At 35.7% G+C, this 11837-nt stretch overlaps 1 protein-coding gene across 1 annotated transcript; it reads left to right on the forward strand.

Moving 5' to 3' along the window:
• The first annotated feature begins 2396 nt into the window (after window positions 1–2396).
• On the forward strand, window positions 2397–10298 carry GPR65 (G protein-coupled receptor 65). Its single transcript, XM_011974282.1, has 2 exons — window positions 2397–2484; window positions 8617–10298. The coding sequence occupies exon 2, from the start codon at window positions 9071–9073 to the stop codon at window positions 10082–10084; it is 1014 nt and encodes a 337-aa protein (XP_011829672.1). The 5' UTR covers window positions 2397–2484; window positions 8617–9070; the 3' UTR covers window positions 10085–10298.
• Window positions 10299–11837: the final 1539 nt, after the last annotated feature.

The raw sequence follows: 11837 nt of genomic DNA on the forward strand, positions 1-11837 counted from the left end.
TCCATGGCCTTGAGTTCCCTAAATCTTTTGAAACTCAAAACTCACATTGTCTTCTTTTTTTTCCCCTGCTTGTGCCAGAAATTTCCTCGAGGCAATAAATGCAAAACGGTTCACTGATAGTGTCAGGGTAGGGCTAGAGTGAAAAGAAATGTGGCTGGGAAAATATAGCATTATTTCAAAATCTTACCTTGCCATATTTAGTTGCTGCTTTAACTAGTGAAACTACACCTAGCAGATAGTGTGGTCTCACAAAGGACGCCTTCATCAGCAGAACACACTCTTGCACTGTCTGCCCCATGGAGAATTGGATCCACAATCTCCTCCCAATTACACGATGAGTAGCCCAACTGGCCAGTGTTGGGTCCCCAGTTTGTGACCACAAGAAGACCAAATAATGGACTGGTCAGAAATGCCAACCCCTTTAAGGCAGTGTTCTAAATAACTACTTATTGTCTGATTATCTACTACTACTTACTACTTATTATCTACTACTACTTATTATCTCGTGTTACGTTGTTAAAATGTCACAGTGACTCATTGATTTAAAATTTGTAACCATTCATTATAAAAGATAGCCCTATCATTGAAAATACAGTATTGCCATATTTTCCATATTAAGAAGCAAATTTCTTAAAAGCTGGTAAATTTCTTATTGTGTAGAGTTGGCAAGGTGTTAGCATAGCTCAGCTCCAGCTTTTTCTCCTGTTAAATCAGGAGAAATGAAAGTTTGTGTTTCTTATGTTTCTTAACTACAACCTTTTTTTTTTTTGAAAAGCAAACCACATGCATATTTGATATGGACGTGAAAAAATATCCTTTCCCTAAAAGCAGAAGTATAGTCTATTCAGATAAAATAAGAGATCATGAGAGTAATGAAATACCTACGTAACAATGCCCTTGTACCCTGAACTTAAAAAAAGATATCCCGTGTATAGAAACCACAGATAAGCAGATGTACAAAACCAAGCAAAAATGAGAATTTTGAATTAGAGTCTCGAGTAAACTGAAATCATTACTTTCATTTTTGTAAAAGTTCAAGACCCTTATTATTAATTTTTTACTTTATAAATTTTATTATTTCAGTAACATATTCTGATTTATGGTTTACTATATGCTAAATTACTTTATAAACTTTCCTGTACTTTATAAATGTAAGGTATTAGTTTTATTATTCTTAAAGAAAGACCTACAAAGGAAGTATTGAAAATCTTTACATTCCTGATATACCCTGATCAACTTCAATATGAAAAGCCTTGCTTATATACAGGCTCATCTTTTCCATCTCGGGTAGGAGAAAAAAAGAAAAAAAAAAGCACCACCACCACCAACAACAACCCTTAATGTCCTTTTACAAACACAGATTCAAAATGTCCTGATTACATCTTTAAAATTAGGTTAAATATTTTCATCCCAAATCAGTTATGTTATTTTAAATAATATTTTCCCTTCATTTATTATAAAAGTTTTTGAGGGCAAGATTCAAAAGTGATATTTCTGACTTTTTTATATATCAATAGCAAGAAAGTTATAGGAGCTAATTTCACTTCATATTAAACCGCTTATAGATTTGGCATTAACTTTAACTTGCTAAAGTACAAGAGTTTTTGTAATAACAATAAAAATCTTTCTCAAATAAAATTTTCAAGTTTCATAAAATTATTTGTCTCAGCTAGTTAGTTCAACTGCTCCTAGCCATCTCTGTTTCCAAGAGGAGACTCAAAGGAGAAAATAGTTCTACAATCAAATACTATATATCCAATCCCATTAGTCTCTCAAAAAAAAAAAAGACTGTATGAAGTTGGCTACCTTAACCCCAGCCTTAAACAGCACAACAGCCATCATTAAACCCCTCAGCCTCAATTCTCCCTTTTCTGTTTTTCTCCCAGGAACTTCATCATCCTGAATCTGTCTACAATATCCTCCCCTATGTCACGCATCCAAATGGCTCATTCTATTTTATCTGTACCCCTCTTGAAGTACTTCTTCATTTTGCCATTGCATTACAATCACTATTAAACATGTCTTTCTCCTTTACTAGGTAAAAAAAAAAAAAAAAAACTCCTTTTGGTTGATAACCAGTCCATATACATCTCCCCGCACACTGCTGGCATGATGAGTGAATGAATGATTGAATTAATGAATGAATAAAGAAATAAAATATGTAATATATATTCCATTAAGTAAGGGGCATATTATATCTGTACACACTTGAAATTAAGATGCAATGAGACAAGTGAGTTATAAAAATTACAGTACGCTAAAAAATAACTAGAAACATCTTTAAAAGTATTTAAGAGAGTTTTTGCTTCAAACTTGGATAATGCACGTCCTTCTCATTGAGATGCTACTTCCTCATTGGTTTGTGGTGAAATATGAGTGCAATTTCCTGTCCCCTCAGCAGTGTTGGTTTCTCTTCTTGACTTGATGCAGGCACAGATTTATCAAGCTCCTCAGTCAACAAACGCATCACCCGAAGAAACATGGGTAAGTGTAAGATTAAAAAATAAAATAAGATTTTAAAATAGATAACATGCTTTGGCATAATTGTCAGCGATGTTCGCAACATTCTACCTGGTTTAGGCTGTATAAATGTAGTGATGCAAATTATTATAAGAGAGAAAGAAATGAGGAAGACACAGGGTTTCCTCTACTTTAAGCAGTGGTAAAGGGCCAAACTTTAAATTTAGAACTAATCAGGTAAAACTATAGATATAGAAAAAGGGGGTTGTTCATACTTTATTTTCTTTTCAGGAAAGAGTGCTTTGGCAAACTCGATTCAGTATTTAGGAAGAAGCCGACCACCACCTCCTGGCTTTAGAGCTATCTGGCACCAATCCCTCATCTGTACAATGGTCCAGTAAATATTTTTTATATCCATCAGAAAAAAATGTGATGTTAGGAACGAATATTTCCAGTATTAATAAATGTCAAGTAATAATTATTAGTTAATAAGTGACTACCACAGTGCCTGAAATATATAGTCGAGTCTTGATAAATAACTATTAAACTGATAAATGAAAGCAAGCATTTTCTATAACACTGTAGGAAAATATTTTACTTTTGATCATCATCATCAATGATTTGTACTATTTTTAGAGCTGTTCAAGAATAGATACACTTTAATATACTGTAGATGGTCTTTTTTGACATCTGGTAAAAATTTAAAAATGAAAAACTCACCAAAATTTCTCAGTTCTGGTTCTAAAAACAATTTTCTCAAAATTTGATTAAAGGAGCCAAAATAAGATCTGAAAAGATGTATGAATACTGTAATAGGAATTATATGCAGTATTCCATGAAAATCTCAGATCCACCCAAATTAAATGAACAACTATTATCTGCAGAGCTTGGTATTATACGTGAAATATTACCATACAAATTACACTCTGAGCACCTCCAGCTTTTCTGCTATGCTCTGGCTAGATGGCTCAGGATTATTTCTTTTCAGGAAATGTAGGGGACAGCACAAAGATTGGAGCACACTACCAATGTCATTAAAGCAATATTACCAGCTAACCTACAGTGAATGCTTCCCATGTGCTAGGAACTTTGCTTCATATGTCATTTCATTTAACCCTCACAACAATCTTAGAAACTGGGTACTAACTTGTGCATGTGAAAACGGGAACTTAGAGAGGTGAAGAAACACAAATGGGCCCGGAGTGCTTTTGAGAAGCATTTGAATTGTCTCCAGAGCCCACGCTCATAACCACAAGCCTGTACTGCCTCTGCGTCACTACAGAGAAGAGGGCCTCTGTCTGCTTCATCAACCCATCCTGTCTTGTGGTTAAGTCAAGGCAGGAAATGCTTTTACAGCTAGAGAAATGTATTCCATTGAAAACCTTATAAACCTTTCTAAAAATCATTTTTTTCATTTAATCTATCATCCCATTTTTAAAGAAAATGATGCCTATTTATTGAGTAACACAGACAGAGGAGGAAGAGGTACACACTGCCCATTACCCAACTTTCTCGGTCCTGGTCTTAAGGGAGGATGTTTTCATGGTCCTGGTGTTCTCCCCAAGACACACGAGCCTAGTGTTGGACGTGTTGTGTGTGCATCCGCGGGGGGCTGATTCAATCCTTCCTGCATCTCAGACATTACTCTAGTGTCCTTTTCCTACTTCAATTATATCCTTTAGAAGTTTCTTTAGTGGGAATTTTGGATGTAAATGTTCTCAGTGGTAGTTTATCTGAAAATGTCCTAATTCTTCCTCTGGTCCTTGAAATTTAGTTCTGTTGAGTGTATAATTATAGGATGATATATATTTTCTTAGCAATTTGGAACTTTTAATCTTCTGCTGTCTATTATCGCGGTTGAGAAGTCCTTTGTCCATCTCAATTCCATCCTTCATAGGTAGTCCATCTTTCCTCTCTGGCTCTTTTTTCCTTAGTCTTTGGCGAACTACAATTTTATTGCGATGTGTCTCAGTATAGGTTTCCATTTTTGTGTTTTTAATGCTATTTGAGATTTTCTAAGCTTCATTAATCTGTGGATTCCATGAGGATTGAAGATATATGAGGATTCTTCATCCATCCTCAGGATTCCTTCATCAGTTCTAGAAAGCTCATGATCTTTGTGAATATTGCCTTTTCAACTTTCTCTCTTTTCAATCTTTATGCAATTCCAATTGTGTATATGCTACCCTTTTCACCTTTTCTCCATATCTCTTTTATGTTTTCCCCTGTCCTTAACATGCTGATAATTTTGTGTTACTTCTTTATCTCTATCCTGCAATATACTGATTTTCTCTTCAGCTGGATCTAATCAGTTGGTTAGTCCCTGTGTTGAGTTTTAAATTTAAATTATTGTATTTTTTATTTTTAGAAAGTCTTTTTCAGTCTTTCTAAAAATATGGCATGTCATTTTTTAAATAATCTCTTCCTCCTTACTCATGTTTTTAAATCCCTTATTTTGTTTCTTTAAACCTAGTCTCTAGTTTCTCTGATCCCTAGTGAGTTCCTTCATACGCCTTCAGGCCATGCAGAGCTCCAACGCTCACTCACCTCCCTGATAGCAGCTCCCACCTCCTTTCTTCCATCCCGAATTTTTCCCCCTTTGGAAGCTTCCCTATTTATTTAACATACTTCCCTATTTATTAAACATACTTATTTTGTGTTATATTAATTTTATCTCTAAAATTTTGTGGATTTGATTTACTTTGCTGTTTCTGCTCAATCTCACACGTAGTTACTTATTTCTGTGTGTGTGTGTGTGTGTGTGTGTGTGTGTGTGTGTGTGAATAAGGTCATATTTGTTGGAACTCTTATCTGTAGGATTCTTTGAGGCCTGAGTTAAAGAAGACTTGTTCAAGGGAGGATCTGTGTCTACTTCTTCCAGGAGCCTAGAATTTGTTTTTTCATATATAGTTAACCTTTATTTTTGGTGAATGTATTTTCATAATTATGTAAATTATTTATTTATTGTTTTGTTTCTCTCAATTACATTTTATATATGAGGATAGAAATAAAATCAAATTTCTTAGGAAGGCACGTATGTTCCATCTGCAGGTAAAACAGATGTTTGTTTGTCAAGATGCTCTACATGCCATCTCACACAGCCTTTCGATTCCACTCTTTAATGTTTTCATTGCAATACAATACACATGCAGCAAAATGCACATATCCTAAGTGTACAACTTGATGCATTTCTACAAACTGAACATGCTCATGGAACCAGCCACCCCTATCAAGAAATAGAACATTATCAAATCTCAGAAGTCCTCCTCATGCCCTCTTCCAGCAGCACCCAGCCTTTCCCCAAAGATAGCCACTACCCAGACTCCTAACAGCATAGATTAACTTAGCCTGGTTTGTATCAGGTAACGCATACTGTTTTGTGTCATTTTTTATCACTCAGCATTATATTTGTGATTTTCAACCATGTGATTGCATGTAGCAATAATTTATTCATTGAGGTGTAGATTTCAACGGTGTTACTATATCCCAATTTACTCATCTATTATACTGCTAATGGGCATTCTATTTAGGGGATGTTACAAGTAGTGTTACTGTGAATATTCTAATTCTCGTACCTGTCTTTTGGTTAACATATGTATGCATTTATGTTGACCACATACCTAGAGGTGGAAATGCTGGATCATATGGTGTGCATAAGTGCCAAATGATTTTTTAATCAACAGCATATGAGTCAAGGCGTTCTATTTCCTCCCTAACACTTGATATTTTGTCTTATTTTCATTTTATTTATTCTGTTGGGTGTGTAATGGTATATCATTTTAATTTTAGTTTGAATTCCTCTGATGACTAATGAAGTTGAACATGTAGGTTGGCCTGAAGTTTGCAGGACCAAACTAATAATGTAGACCCAGACCCAGTTTCCAAGTGAGGACCCCACAGGCCACAACTACTTAGGGTAGAATTTTTTATTGTAACTCCTCACAGAAACCAAGCAGAGTCAGGGAAATTGCCATCTTTTCTCTGCTGTCTGCAAATCTCTGTGGAATTTGTTATTTTGTTTATTTTCTAGTTCACCCTTTCCCTGGCAGCAGAGGTTCCTGGATCCCATGTGTTTGGGATGGTCAAGGACCCCTTCTTACCTGCATAGGCCCAAGCTTTGTCTCTAGTTTCTCTGATCCCTAGTGATTGGATCCCTGGTGATTTATATGCCTTCAGGCCATCCAGAGCTCCAATGCTCACTCACCTCCCTGATAGCAGCTCCCACCTCCTTTCTTTCATCATGAATTTTTCCCCCCTTTGGAAGCTTCCCTATTTATTTAAAAGGCTGTTTTTCACATTTTATTCCTGTTTTTCAGGTTGATAAAGCTAAAAGGTTTCAGGAGTTTTAGTTCTCTGCTTAAGAGTGAAATATGATATATTCTCCCATATGGTTTACTCTGCTAGTAGGATTCTTGTGACTTGTGATGGCAGGTCTTTTTGTGCTCAGGATTAATCAACAGTTGAGACGGAGTGATTCTAGTGCCCTGAATAGTGTTTCTACAAAGTTTTCTGTGAAGGTATTCACCAGGTGAATAATCTAAGCCACCAGTAAGCCTCAGCAGCAAAGGGATATAGACAAAATATTTCTCTACTCCAGTATGGAGAGAAGGATAGAACCTTTACTTTTATGTGAATCTATAACATCAGAGCTTTAAAAAAGACACTAACCTAATAAACCATCAGATATAAAGATGGAAATTAATGATTCTAAGATTTTACCCAGAATTGTGAACATTCTGTCCTCTCATTTATAAAAGTATAAGAAAAATAAAGTGAGTTAGGCTACAGAGGAAACAAAAAGAAAACAGAAGTAGGATTGTCTAATTATATGCTAAGATTTAACAAACTGCTACATTTTAAAATTCTAAAACTTTATTGTATTTCTATTATAGTATTTCTTTGGATAATAAGGTGAGTTTTGAAAATGCCATACACCTAGATTGCATATGAAATTAGAAATTTGAAATCATATAACCATACAGTTGATCATACATGCAAAAGTATTTATCAATCACAGACAAATAACAGATTTTTTTTTCTTTTATTATACTTTAAGTTCTAGGGTACATGTGCACAACGTGCAGGTTTGTTACATATATATACATGTGCCACGTTGGTGTGCTTCACCCATTAACTCGTCATTTACATTAGGTATATCTCCTAATGCTATCCCTCCCCACAATAGGACCCGGTGTGTGATGCTGCCCTTCCTGTGTCCAAGTGATCTCATTGTTCATTTCCCACCTATGAGTGAGAACATGCGGTATTTGGTTTTCTGTTCTTGTGATAGTTTGCTGAGAATGATGGTTTCCAGCTTCATCCATGTCCCTACAAAGGACACAAACTCATCCTTTTTTATGGCTGCATAGTATTCCATGGTGTGTATGTGCCACATTTTCTTAATCCAGTCTGTCACTGATGAACATTTGGGTTGATTCCAAGTCTTTGCTATTGTGAATAGTGCCGCAATAAACATACATGTGCATGTGTCTTTATAGCAGCATGATTTATAATCCTTTGGGTATATCCTCAGTAATGGGATGGCTGAGTCGAATGGTATTTCTAGTTCTAGATCCTTGACGAATCGCCACACTGTTTTCCACAATGGTTGAACTAGTTTACAGTCCCACCAACAGTGTAAAAGTGTTCCTATTTCTCCACATCCTCTCCAGCACCTGATGTTTCCTGACTTTTTAATGATTGCCATTCTAACTGGTGTGAGATGGTATCTCATTGTGGTTTTGATTTGCATTTCTCTGATGGCGAGTGATGATGAGCATTTTTTCATGTGTCTGTTGGCTGTATGAATGTCATCTTTTGAGAAGTGTCAATAACAGATTTTTTTATCTTTAGCTGCTAAAATGGCTTTTTAACTTGAGTTTTCTATTATTGGGTTATGTCCATTGAGAAATATAATTCACTCTAATCTAGCATGCCTCAGGTAATTCTTATTTGAAATAAGTAAAATATCTTGGCTTGACTTTATTTACTGAAGTCACTAAGATAATCTTCCCATTTTAAACACCTTCACTGTAACTTAATGCATTTTCAATATCTTCAATAAATGAAACAAAAAGGGACTATTTCAAAATCATGATTGTAATGAACTTATGTATCTTAAACATCTAAGCAATTTTAATTCATCTTTCATTACAGAAAGAAAGGAATTTTAAAAGGAAATACCAATCTCTGTGAAAACAAAGCCTTGTATATTATGTTTGCACCAATCTACTGTGAGATTTATGAAGAAAAACAAATTGCGGACAACTCTCCACGTACACTTACAAATGCCTCAGTTGATCCTTCTGGGCTGCTTGTCAGCGTTCTGTGATAATGAACACATGGACTTCTGTTTATTAAATTCAATTGACCTCTTTAGCCAACTGCCAGGAGCCTGGATTTTGACTTCCAACTGCTGATATCTGTGTAAAAATTGATCTACGTCAACCCTTTAAAAGCATCGATGAATTAATTAGAACTTTAGACAACAAAGAAAAATTGGAAAAGAATTCTCAGTAAAAGAGAATTCAATGTTCAAAACGAACTACAACGAGACAAGACTTTTCTGTTTACTTTCTAAGAACTAATATAATTGCTACCTTAAAAAAAAATGAACAGCACATGTATTGAAGAACAGCATGACCTGGATCACTATTTGTTTCCCATTGTTTACATCTTTGTGATTATAGTCAGCATTCCGGCCAATATTGGATCTCTATGTGTGTCTTTCCTGCAAGCAAAGAAGGAAAGTGAACTAGGAATTTACCTCTTCAGTTTGTCACTATCAGATTTGCTCTATGCATTAACTCTCCCTTTATGGATTGATTATACTTGGAATAAGGACAACTGGACTTTCTCTCCTGCCTTGTGCAAAGGGAGTGCTTTTCTCATGTACATGAATTTTTACAGCAGCACAGCATTCCTCACCTGCATTGCCATTGATAGGTATTTGGCTGTTGTCTACCCTTTGAAGTTTTTCTTCCTAAGGACAAGAAAATTTGCACTCATGGTCAGCCTGTCCATCTGGACACTGGAAACCATCTTCAATGCTGTCATGTTGTGGGAAGATGAAACAGTTGTTGAATATTGCGATGACAAAAAATCTAATTTTACTTTATGCTATGACAGATACCCTTTAGAGAAATGGCAAATCAACCTCAACTTGTTCAGGACGTGTACAGGCTATGCAGTACCCTTGGTCACCATCCTGATCTGCAACCGGAAAGTCTACCAAGCTGTGCGGCACAATAAAGCCACAGAAAACAAGGAGAAGAAGAGAATCATAAAACTACTGGTCAGCATCACAGTTACTTTTGTCTTATGCTTTACTCCCTTTCATGTGATGTTGCTCATTCGCTGCATTTTAGAGCATGATGTGTACTTCAAAGACCACAGCAAGTCTGGGAAGCAAACTTACACAATGTATAGAATCACGGTTGCATTAACAAGTTTAAATTGTGTTGCTGATCCAATTCTGTACTGTTTTGTAACCGAAACAGGAAGATATGATATGTGGAATATATTAAAATTCTGCACTGAGAGGTGTAATACATCACAAAGACAAAGAAAACGCATACTTTCTGTGTCTACAAAAGATACTATGGAATTAGAGGTCCTTGAGTAGAACCAAGGATGTTTTGAAGGGAAGGGAGGTTTAAGTTACATATTATTATAACATCAAGATTATGTTTTGAAAAGGAAATCTAGCATATGAGGGGACTAAGGGTTCTCAGAATGATATTTTAATCCTGTCTAATAAAAATATCTTAAGAGTGCCGTGTACAGCTCCCTCCCTGAGTTTTATTAAATGACATATATTGAACAAAGTTCAATATTTTCTTAATGACTCAGGGACATTTGCTAATGTCAATTGTTTTTGTATCTGTGCTATAATCCCTCAGAGTCAGTAAAGTATGTAGGACTGTTTCTTCCTTTGTGTCTGGGTTTTATGATTTTTCTCACTCTTTCTTTGGATTCCAGGGTGTCAGCCATCAGTTCTCCTAATTTTTTGTACCGGTCTTCAACAACCCCAGCTACTGAATACTGCTTCTAATCTCCTCATTCATTAACAAATCTTTATTTTTTTTATCTTGTATAAAATAACTGCTTTATTGACACAAAATTTACATAACTTAAAATTCAACTTTGTAATGTGTACAATTCAGTGATTTTTAATATATTCACAGAGCTGTGCAACCATCACCACACTCAGAAAATTTTCATCACCCACCAAAGAAATCTTATAGTCTTAGGAGTCACTCCCTGTTCTCCTGTCCATGCCAGTTATTAATTTACTTTCTGTCTCTGAGGATTTTCATATTCTGAACATTTCGTATAAATAGAATTATACAATTTGTGGCCTATTGTGACGTATGTCAATTAGTATAATGGTTTCAAGTTTTAGCCATGTGTAGAATGTATCAGCACTTCATTTCTTTTTATGGCCTGATAGGATTCTGCTGCATGGTTATACCACATTTTGTTTATCTAATCCACTTGGCTTCATTAACAAATATTTACTGAATCCATTCCATAATCTAGGTTTTGAGTTAAGTGCTGGAACTATGAAGGAAATGGTCTCATGAAGCCTCACGAAGTTTACATTAGTTCAAAAGTCTAGTCTCTGAGCTTGAAAGATTTCTATATAAAGGAAAAGGAAATAGGTTCTGAGTTTTATTTTGATCTCTTTTTAATTTATAACTGGGTATAACATAGTTGAAATTACCAGAAGTTTAATGTATAGACAAATAAATAGTTCTATTGTATCTTTCTTTTTGGACTTAGAATCTTAGAATATTTGAATATTTTGAGAGTTCTTTTTTATTTTTGAGTCAGAGTCTCACTCTGTTGTCCAGGCTGGAGTGGAGGGGTGCAATCTCCACTCACTGCAAACTCCACCTCCCAGGTTCAAGCGATTCTCCTGCCTCAGCCTCCCAAGTAGCTGGGGTTACAGGTGCCTGCCACCACACCCAGCTAATTTTTGTATTTTTGGTAGAGACGGGGTTTCACCGTGTTGCACAGGCTGGTCTCGATTGAACTCCTGACCTCAAGTGATCGTCCCACCTAGGCCTCCCAAAATGCTGAGATTACAGGCATGAGCCACCATGCCTGGCCAAGAGAGTCTTGATACAACATATTCTTTTGAATCCTCATTGTGGAAATTGCCTAGTTGTAAGTAGATACTCAGTAAACATTTTCCTCACCAAAATATTTTTAAGGATTTTTCTACCCTTCTCCTTTTCTTTCCTTTCTTTTTCTTGCCTGTTCTTTCCACTGCCCCCAAAATGATCAGATAGCAAATACCTTGATAACAAGTGGTGCCCTCACATTAAAAAACAAAATACTGGGCTGGGCACAGTGGCTCATGTCTGTAATCC

This window comes from Mandrillus leucophaeus, unplaced genomic scaffold (assembly GCF_000951045.1).
Source record: "Mandrillus leucophaeus isolate KB7577 unplaced genomic scaffold, Mleu.le_1.0 Scaffold144, whole genome shotgun sequence".
Lineage (NCBI taxonomy): Eukaryota > Metazoa > Chordata > Mammalia > Primates > Cercopithecidae > Mandrillus > Mandrillus leucophaeus.

Bases quoted from the DNA above. Each gene is read 5' to 3' on its own strand.
- GPR65 (XM_011974282.1), top strand. From the start codon at position 9,071: ATGAACAGCACATGTATTGAAGAACAGCATGACCTGGATCACTATTTG.